Genomic DNA, 22710 nt, shown 5'->3' with positions numbered 1-22710 from the left:
CTTGTAAATTTTTTTCTAAAAGTATGTGAAACGGCTTTTATTATTATAATCTAGTTCTCTTCCAATGTTTATTAACTGCCTTTTTTTACAAGGCACGGTGATATTACCTGTGCGGAATACCTGCCTTTAAGGAACCCAAAGTCTTATTAAGATCTATACTGTTATCTCAAGAATGGTCAATACATTTGGAATGTGCTTCCCTTGGCGCACCCAGAACCTACTGGAGACATTGATAATGGACCGGGACATTCTTTCCTGCTGCCCAGACACAACCTCATAATCCTTCCCAGCATAACGTTCTAGGTTGGTGCCACCCAACGGAAATTTCTGTGATGATGAAAAATAGTCAGTGCCTATTCACTGAGTACTTTAAATGTGGTTACCGTGTCTGAGGATCTGAATTTTAAAACCTTAATTAAAACAGCTACATGTGACTAATGGCTGACGTATTGGGCAGTGCAGGTCTACATAGTCACTAGTCATTGAGTGAATTGGTTCTTATGACAAGACTCAATTTTCTTCCCAGAAGGACTAATTAGATGTCACAGCTAGGTACAGTCTCCCATTGAGGCTCTTCATCTGCCTTGAGTCTCACACTTTTTTTTTTTTTTTCATGTTATGGCGACCCCGGGGGAAGTCAGTATCTTGGCAAATATTTGGAACCATCTTTCCTACTGATCTTTAAAATTGAACTTGAATTCAACTTTAATAAGCTGGACTAAATGATTTCACTTTTGTTACTTGGAGAAAAGCATTGAACAAAGCATTGAGATTGCTACTATTGCTATTGTAATGGTACGATTACTGTTGCGCTCAGGTCTGTGGTAGAAGGAGTTAAGTGAGCCTAAGAGAAACCTGAAAAGGAGGTAATAGGGTCCTAGGATTCTCCTAGAGGAAAAGATACCTAATCTAAATAACTCATCTTTAATTGAGTTTTTAAAAAAGTGACATCAATGCTTGAATGTAATTTGCTGGAGGACACAAGGCCAGTTAGGGTCAGACTGGTTCTCTGGGGTCTCTGAGCACAGCTTTTTCTCCCCTCCCCATGTGAGCTCTCCTTCCAGTACAGCAGTGAAACAGATGTTCAAAGGAGGTAACACTTACATAGAGCCATATCCGAAGGTTCGTAAGCATAGAGACGATTTGAGTATCTTCCAGTGATGTCGGCTCTAACTGTCAGGGATGGGTCTACAAAGAAAAAGCCAAAGGGAATGGAGTACTATGTTTCAAAATAACCCCTATTGCATGATGAAGCCTACGTGTTTATCCACATCCCATGAAAAGAACACAATGTGTCCTGCTGGATGAGATTCTACTCCATCCAGTCTGCAACCTGGCCTCTGCAGCTGGTACCCAAAGCCAAACTGGGAGCATTCAACAGCCGTGCAGTGCTATTTGTGGAAAAGGTTAAGAACCCTGCTGTCCTATCTATAGTAACCTGAAAATAGGATAATATACATTCTTGGGATGGTGTTTTGTTTTTTTGGTGAAAACATTGGCATTCTCTACTAAAGAATTATTTTAAATTTTTGAAATGATTATATTGTAATTGAAATATGTTACCAAGAGCAACCTGGATAATTAGGAACTCACATCAAATGCTAGTTTTCCAAACCAAAGTTTTTTTTGGTTTGTTTTTTAAATGAATAAAAGAATGCAAGCCCTTAAGACCAGCCAAGGTGAAATAAGTGTGTAGTTTTTTTACTTTATTGTTAAGTAGCTGCATTTTAAAAATAGAGATTTAGGCATCTTCCCTTATACATATATTCCTAAAGGTTTAAATCCTTTTTTTGTGTGTGTGTTTTATATTTACTTGAAGTTATCAGTTAATGAGGAAAAAACAGGTATAAATAAGATGCATCCAGAAGGGAGGTAGTAGGATATGCAAAGGCCTAGCAACCTTGCCTTGAGATAAGTGATTGAAGGAGGCTATGGGCCGTGTCCTGAGAATTAGATGAGGAGGAAAGATGAGGCCCAGCCACATGGATGCCAAGTCTGTCACCTGAACTTGCTGGACAATCCCTGTCGTTTCAGAATGTTGGACTAGGACCAGCAGACTTAAATTACAGGACTTTCATTTGTTCAAGAAAGACTTAAGACCTACTCTACTTCTGCTCGGTGTAGAGGATACAGACACAGGGTCTCATCTTCATAATACAGTGACATCAGAAAAGCTTTTTCACCTCCCACGCATTGGCTTACAGCCTCAGCTGCACAGTGGAGTCATCTGCAGAGCTTTCAAAGACTGCCACCTGCGTCCTAGCCACTGAGATTCTGATTTAATTGGTTTGAGGTGTAACCTGGGCAGCTTGATGTTTAAGATCTTCCAGGCAATTCACATGTGCAGGCCTCGTGGAGAACTACTGAGCCGGAAGGAGCAAGCTGCCTGGGACCTAGTTCTTATGACGAAAGGAATTGAACAGGGGTTAAAAAGCCCTTAGACAGGAGCACTCTGAAAAGAACTCCTGCACAGGGTGTGACTGGATGACCTATAAGGGCCCTTTCATTTAAGGGTCTAAATTTTCTAAATCGTAACAAAACCAAATCTGTAAGATTAGCTCTAGTTCAGCCTTCCTCCTTTTCTCCCTTCACTTTTTCTTGCCCCCGTTTTATAGGTTAGTGTGAACTTGGATGCCTTACAGAGGTGATCTGCTCGATCAGAGTGAGCTCTGCTATGTGACGGATTTAATTATGGATTGCCCTTTTATCAGTATCACTTCGATCAAAGCCAAACTCAATTCATTTGTTCAGTCATTTAACAAATACTTATTGCGAGCCTACCACAGGGTCATGCTGAAAATATGATGGCGAGCTGAAGAAGATCTAGTCCCTGCCACATGGGGGGCAATATTTATCCAACAATCACCCAATAAATACAAAATTAAGACTGAGGAAAGAGTGACCATTGAGAGGAACATGGTGCCACAAGAGCACATCGTGGGAGTTTGAGCAGGTCAGTGAATGACAGTGATTAACCAGGTGACCTGAGGGTACCGAGGGGGGAAGCAGAAAAGCTTTCCAGCAGAGGGAACGGCACGTGAAAAGTACCAGTGGCCGGAAGGAGCATGTCTCCTTTGATTTTTGTTTCTTTCAGCCCATATTCATAACTTGCCTAGAAATAATGATCAGAAAATGTCAGAAAGAAAAATCCAGCACAGGAATCAAAAGTTTGCCTGATTAAATATTTACAGACCTGATACAATTCGGGGACATGATTAATACGTTTAAACAGTTAACAGTTTCTCAGGTGTACTTGTGGGAGAAGATGAGAAGTTAGAATTAGCAGATGAAGAAAAAATGTCATGTATGGAAATAGGTAGAAGCTTGCATTTCCTAATGAAAATAGGTTGTGAAGCTGAAAGTTAAACCTCCCCAGTAGAGCTTCGTCGTGGCCTTGGCCATGGTGGAGCAGCACGTGACGGTGTGGAGGACAGAGGCAGAGATGTGGCGGCACTTGTGTAATGTTCAGGGTGTGTTTCATCTCATTGTCACTTTTACTTACCAACAAACATAATCCTGGGGACGTACTGGCCATCGGGAGAAAGGTGTTTGTCAGTTGTTTCATACTAAGATTTAAAAAAAAGCAGCTTTCAGTTTGTTTATATTCTTCAGTTATTTCAAACTTGTTAAAACAGTGTGTCCATTCCTGGGCTAGGCATCTTTTTTTTTTTTTTTTTTTTTTTTTTTTTTTTGCGGTACGCGGACCTCTCACTGCCGTGGCCTCTCCTGTTGTGGAGCACAGGCTCTGGACACGCAGGCTCAGCGGCTATGGCTCACGGGCCCAGCCGCTCTGCGGCATGTGGGATCTTCCCGGACTGGGGCACGAACCCGTGTCCCCTGCATCGGCAGGTGGACTCTCAACCACTGCGCCACCAGGGAAGCCCTGGGCTAGGCATCTTAAGACACTATAAGGCACATCTCTAACACAGAGAGTTTATAATATAGATGGGGAGACAAGTTACATGCATGAAATAATAAGACAGAGCAGACTGTGAGGTAGAACATGAGGTAAAAAGCTGATGCATGTGGTGAACAAAGAGCCAGAAAACTCAGTAAGGGAGAATTTGGAAGGAATACAGTGTTTGGGGAAGGAGCTTGGATGAGGTAGGAGGAGCTAGCATAATGAAAAAAAAAAGAAAGTCATTTTTAGAGAATCTGGAAAAACAGGATTATCTTGAGAATTCGTTTATCCATTTATCATTTTTTAATTTTCTTTGTTTAACAGGGAGATACAGGTAGGAAAAGGAATATTTAGGATCCAGGGGGTGAAATGTTATGATGAAGGATATACAGGGGCATTGGATGCCCAGAGCAGGACATTTAGCTTTATCTGCAGGTTCCGCTAGGACTTTCTGAAGTGGGTAAAGAGGAATCTTTAAAAAGTAAATAGGAGTCAGTTATATAGAAAAGGAGGTCACTCCAGGCAGTGGAGGGGGGAAGATTATACAAAGGTAGAGGAAAGGCCTAGCACTTGTTTGGATGGGACTAAAGGATAGGGATACCTGAGGCGGTAGTGAGAGAAGATGCTAGAAAGCTACTTCAGGGGCTGGCTTGTGACTGGCCTTGCACACCATGCCACAGTGTTTACGTCTGCTCATAAATAAATAAGAACCACTGAGACTGTCATACAGAGTGAAGTAAGTCAGAAAGAGAAAAACAACTATCATATAGTAACGCATATATGTGGAATTTAGAAAAATGGTACAGATGAACCTATTTGCAAAGCAGAAATAGAGACACAGACATAGAGAACAGATGTATGGACACCAAGTGGGGAGAGGGGGATGGGATGGATTGGGAGATTGGGGTTGACATAAAAATGTACACTACTACGTATGAAGTAGATGGCTGGTGAGGGCCTACTATATAGCACAGGGGGAAGAAAAAAGAAGGTCCAATCTGTTTGTAGGACACATATTAAGTTAACCTTAGAAATGCATTCCAGTATACATTAGGGGCAGACAAATACTGTTTGATTCCACTTATGTGAGGTACCTACAGTAGTCAAATTCATAGAGTCAGAAAGTACGTTGGTAGATGCCAGGGGACAAAGGGGGACAGTGTGGGGAGGGGGGAGGGGGGAATGGGGAGTTAGTGTTCAACGGGGACAGAGCTTCAGTTTAGGAAGGTGAAAAATTCGGGAGATGGACGATGATAAGAGTTGCACAACAATGTGAATGTACTTAGTGCCACTGAGCTGTACAATTAAATATGGTTAAAATACTATGTTGTATATTATGTGACTTTTATCACAATAAAAAGAAAAAGTATATAGAAAAAAAGAACCACTGGAGGGGTGTTAGAGGCGCCATGATTGCAGTTTGGTTTTTAGAGTGGTTACCCCCGACAATCATGTGGGATTAGATGGGATTTATTTTGTAGGCAGGGAGCCACTTAGTAATACTGCAGTAAGCTAGGCAAGGTGAAAAACTCTTAGGCTAAAACAGCGGTCCTCAACTGATAGGGAAGTGACCAATAGCAGGAATATTTCGAAGTTAGAACCGCAGGGCTTCTTGACTGCCGGAGGTGAGTGGGAGGCTCACATCTAGAATAACACTCTAATGGAATAAGGAATAGAGAAAAAAGAGCTTTTTGAAAAACCTGGGCCTCGCTGATCAATTCAGTGTTGAACGTGTCGAGTTGAAGCTGATTACGAGATTTCTGGAACTAGGCTGTGTGCATAAGTTGGAAGCTGTTGCGTGTTTGGGGAAGATGTGGGAGTTATCGGTAAGCAGGCATTGATTAATGGCCGATGAAATTGTCCATAGGGAATATAGAATATAAAAAGAGAAGTAGGTCAAGTAGAGACTCATGAAGTCACTCATATTAAGGGGTAGAAAGAGGAAGCAGTGCCTTGGAAGGGAGGTGAGGAAGAACCGCTGGCGTGGATGCCCCTTGAAAAAGCCAACTTGTCAACCTGGAAAGAGGATGACAGAGAGAAGCTTCAGGGACATACAGTTAGGGAGAGTAGTTTTCTGAGTAGTTTACTGATTGTTTGCTCTCGGAAGGAAAGTGGATACCGTTTATATACCAAGCAGAAGAACTTGTAAAGGCAGAAAGCTTGACCATCAGGAGGGGTGGTGATGGTGAAGTAGGACGGGAAAGCATGAGGCCACAGCACGTGTGGAAGGATTAGATTTGGACGCCTGGAGAGCCATCTCTTCTGGGGAGAGACGGCACACGGACTAAGAATGGGTGGAGAGCAGCCAGGACTGCAGGCGAAAGGGGCACAGCAAGGAATTTTTAATGACAAAAACGTTCCACTTATTACAGCAGCAGAGAAATTCTGGACCACAGGAGAGTATTTTTCAGACAACTTAAAATTATTAATTGCTAAATAAAAATGTAGACATGCAAGAAATAAAATCTTTCCTCATTGTAATCTATGAGATGAGATATTTGGAGCACATCCCCGTTAATGCAGTATGATTAAGATGTATAGGGAAAATGAACCATCCATTTCAAATTGTAAGCCACAGAGAAATGGCAGGATGAAGAGTAAACTTACAACTAGATTGAGGAGGACAAACTGCTCTGCCAATTTCTGGATTTCTTTATTTTCAGCAAATGCCTTCTTTAAAGCTATAATGTAAAGAAAAGATTGTTAAGCATTCATTTCATAACCAGTTAAAACCATTATTCTCCGTTGGATTTGAAGTTGAACTATATTTGTAATATAATATTCAACTCCGCCCTTTCTGCAAATGGTTAGTGAAGTAATATCTAGGCCATTGACTAGCTTTGCTTCGCTACTGACCCATCCAATCATTCATTCATTCATCCCTTAATTTTTTTAACCTATATTTACTGAGTGGTTACTATGTGGCAGGACTGTTTCATGTACTGGGAATAGAGCAGTGGGGGAAAAAAAAATAATGTGCTTGCTTCATAGAGCTCAAATGCTTGTGTAGGAGACAGGTCATAAACAAGGAAATAATTTTAGGTGGAGATAACAGTACTTTGAAGAAAAATAAAGCAAAGCAAGAGGTTTAAAAGCTACAGAGTGGTTAGGGTCGACTTCTTTGAGGAGGTGACATAGAAATGAGAGGGTGCTGCATTCTAAGATGTTAGGGATATGTCACACATGGCAGAGGGGACTGCAAGAGCAATAGCCCTGAGCTGGGAATGGGTTTGGATGCGTTGAGGGAAAGCACAATGGCCAGGCTAGATGCAGTGGAGGGAAAACACGGCGAGAGTGGTAAGAAAGGAAAGGCAGCCAGGGGCCAGGTCATGTCCAGCCATTCGGGCCATGATCAGGAATCTGGATTTAATTTTAACCTGTGATGAGAAGCCACTTGAGCACATGGGTGTTAGGATATGATGGCTTCCGTGTGGAGAACTGACTGTCGGGTGACCAGGTAGGTGCCTGTTACAGCTCAAGGCAAGATCTAAACTTGGTTTGGATGAGGGCAGTAGCAGTGAGGCAATCGGAGGTGGCTGGATTTGGGCAGGACCTACATAATATATGGGGCCCATTGCAAAATGAAAATACGGAGCCTCTTGTTCAAAAATGATTACGAATTTTAAGACAGCAACAACAGAGCTTTACAAGCATAGGAAGCACTGGGTCCTGTGTGACTGCACAGGTGGTGTGCCCATGAGGCAGGTGCTGGCTTTCAGATAGATGCTGAAGATAAAGCAATGGTATTTGCTGATGTATTGGATATGAGATGAAAGAGAAAACAAGAAGTCAAGGATGAATTCTAGAGCTTGTTTTTTCAAAATTTGAACCAATGGCTAATACAAACTGTGGAAATATTTGAAGTTCCTTTAAAATATGTTTTTACTACATAAAATATTCTTTTAAATTCAGCTGTGCTAGGTGCTAAGGATGTAAAGATGAATGAGCTGGACCCTGGCCCTAGAGCTAAAAGCCTATAAAGGAAATTATATTTAGAAGTATAAATTACCTTGACTGTGTGGGCATTCGTCCAAGTGATGAATAATCATCAAGGGTTTATTGCTTTAAGAGACAAAGAGAGATTGGATCATCTTTAATGAGTAGGATATCATGTGTAGCTAAAGATCACTAGATGGTGCTCTTGAGAGCTTCGAGGGAATTCTGTAAAACTTGTCTTTACCTTGTCCTGGATTTGTGTAAAGCTTCTTCATATGTCTGAGTCCAGATGAGTTGATCGCCCCAACCTAGAACAAAATGAACCAGTATATTTAAAGTGATTATATTCTCAGGTCCAAAGCTGTTGAAAAGCACTGGTAAAGCTGGGATCAGTATGTACTTGATGCTAAAGAAGAGCAAAAACCTCTAGAGAAAGCAGAAACAATGATAAACTTGTATCAATCTAGGACCAACACACAAAAAATATGCTCAGCACACAACTCTCGGCTCTGAGTGTTAAATCTTTACCAATTGAGTATAACTGGAGGCCGACAAGAAGCTGACTCCTACCTCTGGAGAGGGTCTGGGGCAGTTTGGGTTGAGAGTCCTTTGTGTCCTTCTTAGCTCCTGGTTTGACTGTGGTTTCTTTGGCCAGAGTGTAGGAGAGGGCCACAAGTAGCAAGAATGCTGACACTGAAATCTTCTCCATGGCAAATCTGATATGGAAGACAAACAGATGAGCAAAAAGTCAATAAAACAAAAGAGAATTAGCAGTGTTCGAAATCTTCAGATTGTAGCACAACCATGGGATACAACAGGAATTGAGGCTTAGATGAGATTGAACACGTGCAATTGGAGTCAAAAACTACCTTCCACAGAATTTTCCTAAGAATACATAGTATGAATATCTATCTACCATCTATCTATCTATCTATATCATCTTCTACCTCTATATGCTATAGATAAAATATGAAGATCTCCATAGAAATCGACAATATAGAAATAGATATATTTCTATAGATATATATCTATATAGAAATAGATATATTTTAAGAAAATAAGTAGATAGATGTATATATTCTTATAGCTAAGGGAATTTGCTTTTAAATTTATATTTAAAAAATTGTAGTACTGGAAAACACCTTAAGGGTTATATCCTCTTTTCCCACCTCCCCATTGTCTCATTTTGTAGATGAAGAATCTGAAGTTCAGAGAAGTGAAGACTCATGAGATGGGCATAGAGCCAAGGCTTTTGGATTGTGCCGTTTTGCAATGCTGGCTCCCATCTTCCCATCCTGAAAAAATTACCCTAAACATACATACTTCTTTAACATTTTGTTAAAATGAGGACACTGCCATTGAAGAATAAGATCTGAGTAAAATGATTTATTTCATTTAGAAACTGCCAGCTTTATCTTTTAACTAAAAACTTGCACCCAGAAAACTCTCTCCCTAGTGTAATATTTACTCAAATTCTATATATTGGTTAAAATACATCAGTGCAGGTTTCTTTCAGTGAACTAATTCTTTGACTCTCAGTGCAGGCCTGTTAGGGTAGGTGGTTGTAGGCATGTACTTCAGTGCACAAAAAATATTCTATGGGACTCATAACACAGAGAAACCAACCCCATGGATGTCTCTTTGTTATTTTTTTTTCCTTCCCAGTATTCCAAATTTAATTCTCAGGGAATGTTACACTACTGTGAAGCAGATGCTTATGAATGGCAAAGTGAATGACAAGGTAAGATCCATGAATGAGTGAGGAAGTGAGCTAGCTAGCTAGCAAAGTGAATCGCACTAGCCAATCACTAGGGTTATCCAGGGACCATAACATGCAAAGCTGGATACTTGGGATGCCAATAAAGCCAAAGACTGAAATTTCCTAAAAAGAAACACCTAACTCTAATATTCGTGTATGTTTCAAATTAAATCAACTGAACTCTGCAAGGGAAGCAGGATGGACCATCAATGCTTAGTATTTTTAGGGAGTAAAGTTTCTCATGTTCTGATAGAGCAAGTGGGAACCTTTGTTAAGCATTAGCCAATTCTAAAAAAAGACATTGCTAAGTCACCAAATCCAGACGATGCCTTGTATTAAACTGACCAATTATTACCTGTGTTATAGTACGTAGCCACACAACATCTCACTCAAAAAAGACAAAAGCCAAAAAACAGGGATACACTTTGTTCGTTTTCTGTACCCATAAAGATATGGAAATGCCAATAACAATTTTTATTATCCAGCATTTTTTTTTTTTTTTTTTTGCGGTATATGGGCCTCTCACTGTTGTGGCCTCTCCCGTTGCGGAGCACAGGCTCCGGACGCACAGGCTCAGCGGCCATGGCTCACGGGCCCAGCCGCTCCGCGGCATGTGGGATCTTCCCAGACCGGGGCACGAACCCGTGTCCCCTGCATCGGCAGGCGACTCTCAACCACTGCGCCACCAGGGAAGCCCTATCCAGCATTTTAAAGAAACAAGTGTGCTCCAAGTCTTCCAGCCTTTTTGGTACAAAGACTTCTTTTTTTTTTTTTTTTTTTTTTTTTTGTGGTACGCAGGCCTCTCACTGTTGTGGCCTCTCCCATTGCGGAGCACGGGCTCCGGACGTGCAGGCTCAGTGGCCATGGCTCACGGGCCCAGCCGCTCCGCGGCATGTGGGATCTTCCTGGACCGGGGCACGAATCCGTGTCCCCTGCATTGGCAGGCGGACTCTCAACCACTACGCCACCAGGAAAGCCCTGGAGCTATTGATATCTTATACGTGTTTTATGGCAGAATGACTCAAGGGAGCCGAATAAAACTCCTGCTGTACAAACATCCTGCTCTGAGCTGACTTTCTGAGATTCACTGTACTGAGTTTTCATTACTGAATAGACTGTGATCTGCAAACTGCCTGCATAAACCACCTCAAAATAGAAAGCTAACCACCGAGGACATTGATCATTTGGAGACACACACACACACACACACACACACACACACACATCCTTCAAAACCAGAACTTCTCACTTTTCATTATATCTCTGTCTTCTTATCTTCAGCAAGGAATGCCTTGCAAGAGGTTTCAGTGTCCCTGTTCATGAATGCCTCAGGAAAGCAACCAGATCTCTCCTTGTACAGCCTATCCCATGAATTTAAAGATTGAAGAAGCAACAAGGATATCTTTATATTAGACACAGAAAGAAAACTGTTTTCTGATTTGCAATAATATTCTGAACTGTAATTCCAAGCAGCCAATCTGAGCTGAGCTTTCACAGTCCTGCGGGTCTTTGCTTTGCCAGTGGGAAAGAAACAGAGCATTAGATGGTGATCAGGGCTCAGTAACTAAGACAGGGGACCCTGGGCCCTGTGCCGGGCTTGAAAACTCCTGGAGTTCGCTCACTCTTAAACCTTCATTTCCTGACCGAGAAAGCATTACCTTCAACCAGCTCCGGAGCATAGCTCTGCCAAAGTAAGCCTCTGGTGGAAATCCCATGATTCCTTCTCCAAATCCCATTTCACTGCCCATGGAACTACCCTGCACTCCTCTGCCTGTGGATTGCCTGCAACTTTACACAGGAACCAAAGGCCAAAGCTCATTCAATAAGTGCCCTTCCGACACTGCTGTCAGGAGCCTTACCTGGATTTTCCCACCCACCTGTCTGTGTGAGCCAGGTGGCCTCAATGCAGTCCAAGCTTCCTAGTATGCTGGCTCAGCCCAAGCCTGTATTTATGTACCTGAGCACACCTCAATCCCACCCACTAATCCCATATTCACATGTTGCAAAGTCCGAGAGGAACTGTTCTTTTCCCAAGTCTTCCCTGGGCTAAAGAGTTCCTTGTTTTTAAGAATAAGGTTGCAAAGGAATGCCTTTCAGTATGCATGTTTTTAACTGTTTGTGAAAGTAGATTGTTAAGAGATTGAGAAAAGATGGGCAGAGTGCCAAATCCAGGTAAGCTTTAACTGAAGACATTTGATTTGCCTGAAGGCTGATTTGTCTTTTTGTGATTGGATGGAGTTTGTGGTTTGTAGAATTTTTTTTTCTCCCTCCTGGCGAGACTGCCTCTGTTTAGTTGGAAACACAAGAGGTGATGCACAATTCTAACCCCTACAGTGATATAAGCTGCTATCCTCCATTATGGTATAAATTACTTTACACAATGTACTTCCTCTTTCTGGCAAACGAAATGTATAGTCACTATAGGTATGAAAACAATCCAAACCAAGCATTCACATCATATTTTAAAACTAAGGAACTTATTGAAAAAAGATATCCTAACACTATGAGTTTTTATTAATTACCTTGCAGCAACTTCCCTCAAAAGAATTCAAAGGTATTTCACAGCTATTCTTTTATTTAATGGCAGACTTTCCTGCTAGGCCTGCAGGAGAGTATTTACATAATTTTTCAGACCTAGAAAGTAAGGTCTGCAACTACTTTCTCATTCAGGGTTATACAATTATTCGCTCAACATTTTAAGACTGGACTTGGGTTTTCTGTAAAAAAATTTTAATCCTGTTCTTTTTCTTTTTTTTATAAATTTTATTTATTTATTTTTGGCTGTGTTGGGTCTTCATTGCTGCACGCGGGCTTTCTCTAATTGTGGCGAGCGGGGGCTGCTCTTCTTTGCGGTGCGTGGGCTTCTCATTGAGGTGGCTTCTCTTGTTGTGGAGCACGGGCTCCAAGCACACGGGCTTCAGTAGTTGTGGCTCGCGGGCTCTAGAGCGCAGGCTCAGCAGCTGTGGCGCACGGGCTTAGTTGCTCCGCAGCATGTGGGATCTTCCCGGACCAGGGCTCAAACCCGTGTCCCCTGCATTGGCAGGTGGATTCTTAACCACTGGGCCACCAGGGAAGCCCCCTGTGTTTTGTTCTTGAAACTATGCACAATCCTTAAAAGTTCAGAATAGAGAAATCTTTAACAACAGAAAATTAACTAATGGGATGCAAGCCCTATAAAAATAACTTTTGAAATGAGTTAAGATAATATTTCAAAACATTTTAAAGTATTTAAATTTTTGGATAGAGCCTTAATTTCTGCAGGCAAAATATGAAGTGATTCCCAAAACAGTAAATTTTCATTAGAAATGAGTTTACAGAGATCATTTCTTTAGGAGTTTGAGTGAAAGCAATGATTTGAGCTCAACTTTTAAAACTGATAAGCCTTTTATATAGACTCAGTCTATTTAGTCTTTAGAATAGCCAATTCAACCCCCTCATTTTGCAGATGAAAAAAATGATGTTAAAAAATAAATGACTGTGTGAAGATCTCACAACTTGTTAAGGGCATTGCTGAGACCAAACCTGTGGTGTCCTCTAGTCTGTCACCTGCTAAGAATGGAAAGTGGGTAGCATGTGGGCTCCATAAGATTCTTGTCTCAGTCCTGCATCCTGTGTTCACTTGCTGGATGATCTCAGAGACATCATTTAACATCTCTGAAACTACAGTTTCCTTATCTACAAAACGGGGATAAGATTACCATACATGTCTGTTTTGAGTACGTTGAGATTTTAATGAAATAAGAACTGGGAAAGTACTTGGTACATTCATTTGCTAGGCTGGTATATAGCAAAATACTATAGACTGTCTGACTTAAACAACAGCAACTTATTTTCTCACAGTCCTAGAGACTGAAAGTCTGAGATCAAGGTATCAGCGAGTTTGATTTCATCTGAGGCCTCCCTCCTTGGCTTCTAGATGCCACCTTCTTCCTATGTCTTCCCACGGTCATCCCTCTGTACCTATCTGTGTTCTAATTTCCTCTTCTTGTTAGGACACTGGTCATCTTGGATTAGTGCCCATCTTAATGACATATTTTACTTAATTACATCTTTAAAGACTATCTCCAAATATACTCATATTTTGAGGTACAGGAGTTAGGATTTCAATGTCTGAATTTTTTTTATTGTGATAAAAACAGATCATGTGAGATCTACCCTCTTAACAAACTGTTAAGTGTGCAATACAGTATTGTGAACTATAAACATGATGCTGTATATCAGATCTCTAGAACTTGTTTCTTGATGTTTAATTAAATGAAATTAAAATGAATATCAATGGATTAAATTTACCTAAATTAGGTAAATTTAATCCATTGATTACATTTCAATATATTAAACTTAATATATTAAATAGCTGCTTGTACAAAATTCTTTAATGAAATGCCCCTAAGTATCTTTACCTACATTTACAAATTTAATACCAGTACATCTAATTCTTTTAAACTTTTTTTTTTTTTTTTTTTTTTGCTGTACGCGGGCCTCTCACTGTTGTGGTCTCTCCCGTTGCGGAGCACAGGCTCCGGACGCGCAGGCTCAGCGGCCACAGCTCATGGGCCCAGCCGCTCTGCGGCATGTGGGATCCTCCTGGACCGGGGCATGAACCCGTGTCCCCTGCGTCGGCAGGCGGACTCTCAACCACTGCGCCACCAGGGAAGACATCTTTTAAACTTTTAAAATGTCCAACAGGGCAGATTTGCAAACGTAATTACCAAAACTTTTCTAAGCACTTTAGCAATTCTTGTAAATATCATAAATTAAAATTACTGATTAACAATTCAAGTTATATTAATCATGTAAATTTTGCTCACAGCCAAATATATTATGATTATCACTTTCAAAATATGGTGAAAAAAGTATGGTGCTTTGGACAATAAATTATATGGTCTAGATAATAAAATCTACCAATGTTCTCTGCAAAAAAAATTTGCCTGTACACACACACACATAATTTTACAATTATTTCGGATATCTCATTTATATACTGAACTTAATCCGAGGAGCCCTTTGTGGGATCTGTAGACCCAGGTTTTAAAAAAACTCTTGCTCAAATGTTCAAACGTCTCTGTGTAGCCATTTTCAAAGAGCCCACAGCTTTAGAATTTAGCATTTAGCTCTCTGCCCTTGTTTTATAGCACAACCTTGTATTTCTTCCCATCTATCAGCAGTTTTATACTGTGGTCTAAGTTGGAAAGAATCCTAGTCTCACAGTCATTCAAGTCTTTTGTTGTCCCTGAATAAAGGCCCACAGTCGGAAATCCTTTTAGATTGCAGTGCAGGTGGAGATTATAAGGAAGGAGGAATAAAAAGTAATTTATAATGTATGAACATCCAAAGTGGATGAAGTGATTTCCCCACAAACTCTATCTTTCAGAAGATGGGTATTTATAAAGGGAGCACAAACATCATTCTTTGGAGTTTGAAGGGAATAATCTCATGACTCCTTAGAACTTCCCATTGAAGTGATTTGCTGCTAATGAATTTGGATAGGTGGGAAATGGGTCATTTAAACAAATACATCTGGATCTGGTAACTAGCTGTATTTGAAAGAAGGGTTTCACATGCATTAAGGAGACGTGTCCTTAGCAGTTGGAGTCTGACCCTAGAGTCAATATTGTTACATGACCTACACACTCCTTAGGGCGGAGCCGTGAACAAGCAGAGATGCTGTTGAAAGCTGTCATTCCTCCTTAAGGATGCAAGTGACTTTTTAAAATAGCCTAATCCTACCTTCTGAGGTAGGTTTACTTTGGCTTAAGCTTTATGAATTTCTTCTGATAATCTTTTTTTCACCTTTACTATTTTCCTACCCAGTGTGAGCAGATTGTCTTGTGGTCATGACAAGAGTTTTCTATCTTATTATCTAGCCATCTGTATACTGAAATTGCTGTTGTTTTGTGAGGGATAGTGGTAAGTGAATACCAATGTAATATGGAAATAAATACATTACATATTAATATCGTCATGGTAAATATAACACATGGTGTACTGTTACATCATGTAATATAACACTTCAAAGTTTGTCAAGCTTTCTTGAACAAGAAAAAAGTATACATTTTCATATTTCGTATGCACAGTAGAAAACACACTTTACTGTTTAGCAAATGGGCTCAAAAAAAGTGCTTATGATTTTTTAATTTGACAAACAGTAATAAGTAACTTTCCAAGACCTCAGTTTTTTTGTGCATATAATTGAGTCTGTTTCTTGAAAGATGAAAAATAATCTGTGATCTGTGATTCCAGATTTGCTTTGATTCGGCTTGTGTGTATCTTTTATACCAATTGATTCCATTATACTGTTTCTCCAAATGAAATAATTGCTTTCAAAAAACAGGGTTTGAGTAATTTTGGGGTTTTCAAAAAACTTCTATGATTGTTATTTAAAGAAATACAATCGCTTTCAGGAATTGATCTTCTGGGGACACTTTTTACTATCCAATTGTTATGTCTTATCCTTAAAGTTAGCTACCAGTGAGAGAATAACACGTACTTGTATTCTCAGTATTCTTCTGTTTGCCTGTGTTTTCCATATGACTCATTCTGTAATAACTATTCTCATAGTCCAGAGCAATAGGTCAGTCCTGAAAGCAAACAGAAAAGAAACTTGTCACATTTACTTTCTTCCTGATTTCTGTAAGACCTTGTCATCATTTCAAGGCTAAGCTGTGCTGTGTTCACCATATTACATTTTCCCCTAATCTGTGCTTATAGGAAAAGATACATTTGTTCATTATGAATAGGCTCTTAGACTCCACACGATGTGGAAAAATGTGGTCCAGTTCAGTGAATATTTAAGACATAATTTTAGAAGTGTATCAATTACAGTTACATCAGTTTTCTATTATTCCTATTTCATGTTGGGTTGCAAAATAAATGTCTCTTAACACAAGAAATTCTGCCAACAAATTACTATAAAAGTTAAAGCATTTGGTGGATTTGGTAAATCTCTTGAGGCTATAAGGGTGGTTTGAGGGATATTTGAATTTCCAGGGCACAGAATGCAGATATTCTATAAGAAGATTTCCATATGGGATCATTCAGGTCACTTTGTGAATTATAATTAACACCAGGATGATTTTTGTTTTTTAAGCATCAACATAGGAATAGGATTTTTTTTCAAATGAGTACATGGACATCTTTTTATGACTTAAAGTTTAGTCTTACCTGTTTCATTTCACTAGCCCCACTCAGGCTCATTTTATACTGGTCTTAAATGAAAATCATCACTTCTTCACAGTTCTTTCAAACGAGCTTTAGGTAACATGTCCAAAATGTATAGCATTTACATCTCGGATTTGTTTAGAAAACTGGGATCAATGAATTTCTGAAGATGGGGAAAGAACATAAAACAAAGCTGTGAAAATATTTAAAATGTCTAAAATCGTACATTTTAGTGTATGTCTTAAATTGTTATTAACTCTGGCTGTGATTTCTGTAGTTTTATTATAGTGCTCAATTATTAAGCACGATACCCTTAAGATATAATTGGTCACTCGTGTTCTATATCCTCTTTATTCCTTGTTGTAAATTGGTTTCTGTCGTTAAACTACTTTCCTTGTAGCACCATTTGTCAACTTTTATCATAAGTTTTTCCTGCATAATTTTGCCTAGTAGAGTCATTTAGATAGCTCAGTGCTACTGGACGATGGAGAAGTGGATAAAAGGGCCTAAAATGATTGCTTTGGGATTTCTAAACTAACACATGAATTTTAATGGAGACTTTTTTCCTACAAAATTACTCTCAAAAATTTCACAAATGAAATTTTTATTCCTGGTGGTTTTGGGTGTTACTTTTGTACCTATTTCAAACAGTATACGTTACTGAATTTTGGCAAAGCTGCCTCCCTTTGTTGACTAACTACATGTTCTGAGCTAGAATAAACCAGAGACCATGTATGAAATAACATAATATTTATTCTGTCACATGTGATCCAAGAAAGATTAAACTTCAAAAATGAATCCCCAAAGCATCTCAGAAACAAGAGTACACCCCCTGAGATCTTGTCGCTCGGAAACACTGCAGGTTTCGGTGGAACGAAAGATAGATCTAGTTCACAATTTTTTAAAATAACAGCTTTCACAAGGGAGTTTTGCACACCTTCTCGGATTCTGACTTTGTGGCCACTGGAGGCACATTTCAGGTTAGGTAATAACACCACACAGATTTATTAAGCTCAGAAGAAGGAAGTTACCAATGGGGAAGTGGAGCCCAGGAGGCCAGTTGGTGCTTGCTAATTGCTAGAGTTCTGGAGTGCTGGATAAGTACAGAGAGTTTTATATTTTATTTCCAACCACAGGTCAGCGCCAAAGATATGGCCACAAAAATGCTTTGTTGAGTCTATCTTGTTATCTGAAATCCAAGAAAGAAGTAGTTCCAGGGTCATACTTGTACTCAGTGCTTAATGCAAGAGGAGAAGAAATGAAATAGTGCTTCCTGCACCTAATGACATGACCCGGAAGACCCTTTGCCCCTTTTTATACCTTCAGCATCTGTCTCAGCAGCTAGACTTGCTACCCTTAAAGTGCCTCTTCCAAGGATGCCTGTGTATTCACTAGGCAGAGCGCTATATTATGACAAGAAGTTGTGTAAATCAGAACTGAGTCAGGATTCTCCTATGTTGTTCTTGTGTTAGCATAATGCCACTGGGGCTTTCAAGAGAAATATTGTGTCTTCTTATTGCTAGAACTGGGGCAGGGTGCTGTCCTTTTGATATCCTGGGGAAGTTTCCCTTTTATAGAATGTAAATGCAATCATTCCAAGTCCTCCCAGAGAGCACCAGGGTGCTACTCCCCTTTCCCAACCCCATTTCATAGAACTGGGATGCTCTGATCATTATTAATGGTTTTGTTTTTCATTTCTAGAAGTTTTATTACATTCTTTCTTGATCCACCTGTTTATTTTTATAGCATTCTACCCTTATTATTTCTTTCCTTTTAACCATTTCTTTAATACTAATTTGATTGCCAGTGCTAAACAAACCTACTTGGTTTGCTTGTTGACTCTTCTTGGGGGGGCGCATTTTGTTTGCAATGGTCTATACATTTTATTTTTGAAATCATCTCTCCTAGGGGTTATTTTTCTGTAGGAGTCCAGTGTGCTGGGTGGTATACAAGTTTTTAGAGAGGATTTTTGAATTTGTGTCCGGCAGGTGCCTGAGTGGTATCTCTGATCCGGGACCATTTTTACGTTACTTGCTTTCCTCTAGAAGATTCCAGCACAATGAGGATGGTGTAAACTTCATTTCCACACCCACACATAGGGCAGGTGTAGAATTTTCATTTTTTTTTTACACGACCAGGTTTCTTTTCTTTGGATTTTCTGTACCAGGTCTCTGCATAAAAATTGGTTTCCTGTGTTTCTTGGCCACAGGGTGGAATTTTCTAAACCCTTTTCCCCAGGGCCCTCGTTTCAGCAGAGTTCTCTGTTTTAGCTCTCTTCCTTGCACCAAAATCACATTTCCTAAACCCATTTGGCCCTTCTGAATGCTCCTGGAACTCTCAGTTGGAGACGATAGGATATAAAGGCAACCCCGTCTCCTGCAATCTTCAGGTCTGAGTTGATTTGTATTCATGCAAGCTCTTGTAATTCCTTTTCACTCGGTACTTGCTCCCTGGAAATGAGAATCAGCAGAAAGAGTGTTGTCTAAGCGGTGATTATTGCCATGGTGATGCGGGAGTGACTTTATTTAAGGTCCTGTTGGAGCCGGACTGGTGGAGCCAATATGGATTTTACTCATATTGGTTGGTGAGAGGGAGACCAAGGAAGGGAAGTAGAGGAGGTGGGGACCTGGCAGCAAGCCTGGGGTGATTCGGGTGGTGATTAAAACTGTGCTGGCAGCAGATGGGTACCCAGACAGAGGCCTGATTAGGGGTGGGTAGAACAACAATGCCATCTAATTCTTTCCGGAGAGGTTGGAAAAGGGCTCTATTTCCTGCTTTTATGTATTTATCCTCAGAGTGAGAAGTGATAGCATTCAGAATATGTGTGCCCCTGCGTAAACATCTAAGAAAAGAAGCCGATGGGACCAGGGCTGAGTTAGAGTACCGTGTACTTCCCAGGATGTGCCATCTTTATTCCAAGAACACTGAGTGTTTAATATTAACCATGTTCATAATATTGTATATCTAATATACTATCCAAGTGTGTGTGTGTGCATACGTGTATACACATAAATGTATACATATATAATACGTATCTATACGTGTGTGTATATATCTACATATCTGTATCTATTTGTATATCTATATATATGCACGTACGAGGTGGTTAAGTATCTTTGGTGGTAATGAAGCTTTAGTAAGGGTGAAGGAAGCTTCATTCCATCAAAAAATAATTGTGACTTGCTACCATTTCCAGGCACAGGAAATTCAGCAGTGACTAAAACAGAGAAAAATTCCTAGCCTCATGAAATTTACATTCTAGTGCAGAAAGGCAGACAATAAATAAAATAATTTAGCAAAACATAAAGCTTGTTAGATGGAGATAAGTAGGATGAAGGAAAATAAAGCCAGTGAGGGGACATGGAGTGTTGGTGGAGGGCTCCTGTAATTTAAATAGGATGCTGAGGGAAGAGAGATTGTTTGGGAGGGAAAACTTACTGGTAATTTTTAAAACATAAGGATATAGCAACTGTGAAAACTGGTCTTGTGTCGAGCGGTGGCCATCCATGCCCTGCTTAGACTGGACAGTCTGCAGCACTGCTGGACAGTATGATGCAGTGATAAGAGCATGGGCCACAAAGACAGCACCTGGCTTTGAATCTTGGTTACTAGTTGAAGGACCTTAAGTAAATTTCTTAATCTCTCTGTAGCTCTGCTTTCTTATGGGTAAACTATGGATAAAATAGTAGCTACTGCACAGGGTGTTTTAGAAGAAATGAGTTCACATTTTAACGTACTAAGAACAGCAATACAGGCCTGGGACACAACAAGGCCTCTGCAAATGTTACGTATTACCCTAAGCAACAAATTCATTCCCCTCTTCTAGCCATTCCTTCTCTCTAGCACACTATCTTTATTGACAACTTCTACTTGCTTAAACAAATAACACAACTTCCTGCACCTAAGAACAATCTGGAGGCTGTAAGAGAGAAATATATGGGCAAAACCTCTAAACCCTGGGAAAAAAGTTCTTAATTCCCCCAAATGTTAAGTGCTATAGAAATTTCTGGATTTCTGTAGCTTCTAGAATTTAACTTTTATGGATGTTACTTAACTGTCTTTTGGTCTGTCTTTGTTTATAGCAGATATTTTAGTAAATAAAAAATGATTATAAGCAAGAATATGTATGTGTATATAAATAATATTCTCTGTGCCTTCAAATCATTTGTAAATTAGAACTTAATTTTTATCTCACCTGCATCTGTAGAGGATTTTTGGAGTCTGTCTTAGAATTTGTAATATACAACATAAAAGGAAGCTAAGAATGTGTGATTGGCTCAGAAGCTATGGTACTATTGTAGACTTGTCCACTTCCACTACATCTGTAATATGAGAATCACTAAACTGTCTGTGAATAAGCTGATTCAATGCATGCTTGAGTTTGCAAAAAATGCCACCCTTTGTAGTAGTACAGCTGCTATCAAATAAAATTTGGTCCAGAGTTTGCATAATGGAGCTTATGATTGAGGGAGGACAAAACACAAAAATAGCAAAAATTGGCAGAAATTTATGGTTTCCTACAAGAAGTGTGTGTGTGTGTGTGTGTGTGTGTGTGTGTATTTCAAAGCATAGCATCAATATATGAAAATCAAGGGAGTCTAAAATATTTTGCAGGAATCTCTGAAAGATCGTGTGGTGGGAGAGAAAAAGTAGGCAGCCCCAGTCTCAATCAGAACAACTCTCATTTTGCGTGCTTACACAGTGGGCTTCCAAGTAAAAATTTCTTTAGAGCAAAATGATTTTAGGGACAAAATATTTGAAAGCCACTGGTGTAGACCAGGCTTTTCATTGCCACTCTATTTCGTCCACCACTGAATGGTCAGCACCTAGCACGGTACCTGGAACCCAAAAGAAATTCAGTAAATATGTAGTGAGTGACTGAGGGGAGATGGGAACATGCACACCAGCCATTTGTTGGGAGACTCATATGGTTCAAGCTGGGCTTTTAAGCAAGATGAATAATCTGTTATACTGTTTTGAAAGGGGAGAGAAGGTAGTGGAGAAGACGGAGACTGTAGATGAGGCTTTAATGATGGCTTCAGTTGGGTTCAATGACACTGGGTTGTGCCAATGGAAATGAAGAGCAGGGGACAGAGGAGGTAGAACAGACTGGGCTGGCATCCAATTTGGTGTGAAAATGGAGGAGATGGATTTTACTATCAGAGTTTCGAGCCTTAAAAAGCTAAGAGAGGGGCTTCCCTGGTGGCGCAGTGGTTGGGGGTCCGCCTGCCGATGCAGGGGACACAGGTTCGTGCCCCGGTCTGGGAAGATCCCACATGACGCGGAACGGCTGGGCCCGTGAGCCATGGCCTCTGAGCCTGCGCGTCCGGAGCCTGTGCTCCGCAACGGGAGAGGCCACAACAGTGGCGTACCGCAAAAAAAAAAAAAAAAAAGCTAAGAGAAAGGCAATAAATATGGGATGGGTGTATTGTGTTCAAGGAGTGGTGGAAAATAAAGACTGAAAACTGACAATGATACCTGGCAACAAGGAAACCCTTGACTAAATCTTTGAAAGAACAGTTTCTTTTATAGGAACTTGCTTATATTTGCTCTGTGCAGTTCAAAGACTCAGACCGGGGAGCTCAGCCACATCCTGGTTTCCAGGACAAATCCTGGCCTCAAATGGGAGGGAAAAGGGAGTCTTAGCTGAGCACACTGACACTCAGAATCAAGTCACGTTGCTTTTGTTGGTCTCTAATCTTGTGTCCTCACTGATCACTGGACTTGTGCGTCATCCCTAACACATCGTTTCCGCAGGTTACCTTGATTCTGCCATATGGATTTTTGTGTTATTTTCTATCTTTAAATCTTCATCTAGGTGCCTTTGCCTAAGGTTCACCTCCTGCCTCGATTGCCCTGGCCCCCAAAACAGGGCATCAGCCTCGCTCTTCTAGTCCCATCCTGGAACTGGCCTTCGGTACCTGGGGCTTGGTGCTCTGCTCAGCGAATCCCCTCG

General features: G+C 40.3%; 1 protein-coding gene across 1 annotated transcript; it reads right to left on the bottom strand.

Moving 5' to 3' along the window:
- Nucleotides 1-959: 959 nt before the first annotated feature.
- Nucleotides 960-9304, bottom strand: AGR2 (anterior gradient 2, protein disulphide isomerase family member). Its single transcript, XM_004320809.4, has 6 exons — nt 8408-9304; nt 8082-8145; nt 7911-7963; nt 6509-6582; nt 3503-3566; nt 960-1188 (listed from the first exon to the last, which is right to left on the bottom strand). Exons 1-6 carry the CDS (start codon nt 8544-8546, stop codon nt 1085-1087), a joined length of 498 nt encoding a protein of 165 aa, XP_004320857.2. The 5' UTR covers nt 8547-9304; the 3' UTR covers nt 960-1084.
- Nucleotides 9305-22710: the final 13406 nt, after the last annotated feature.

This window comes from Tursiops truncatus, chromosome 9 (genome assembly GCF_011762595.2).
Source record: "Tursiops truncatus isolate mTurTru1 chromosome 9, mTurTru1.mat.Y, whole genome shotgun sequence".
Classification (NCBI taxonomy): Eukaryota; Metazoa; Chordata; class Mammalia; order Artiodactyla; family Delphinidae; genus Tursiops; species Tursiops truncatus.
The sequence above is the reverse complement of the archived record's forward strand: the minus strand, read 5'-3'. Positions and strand labels throughout refer to the sequence as shown.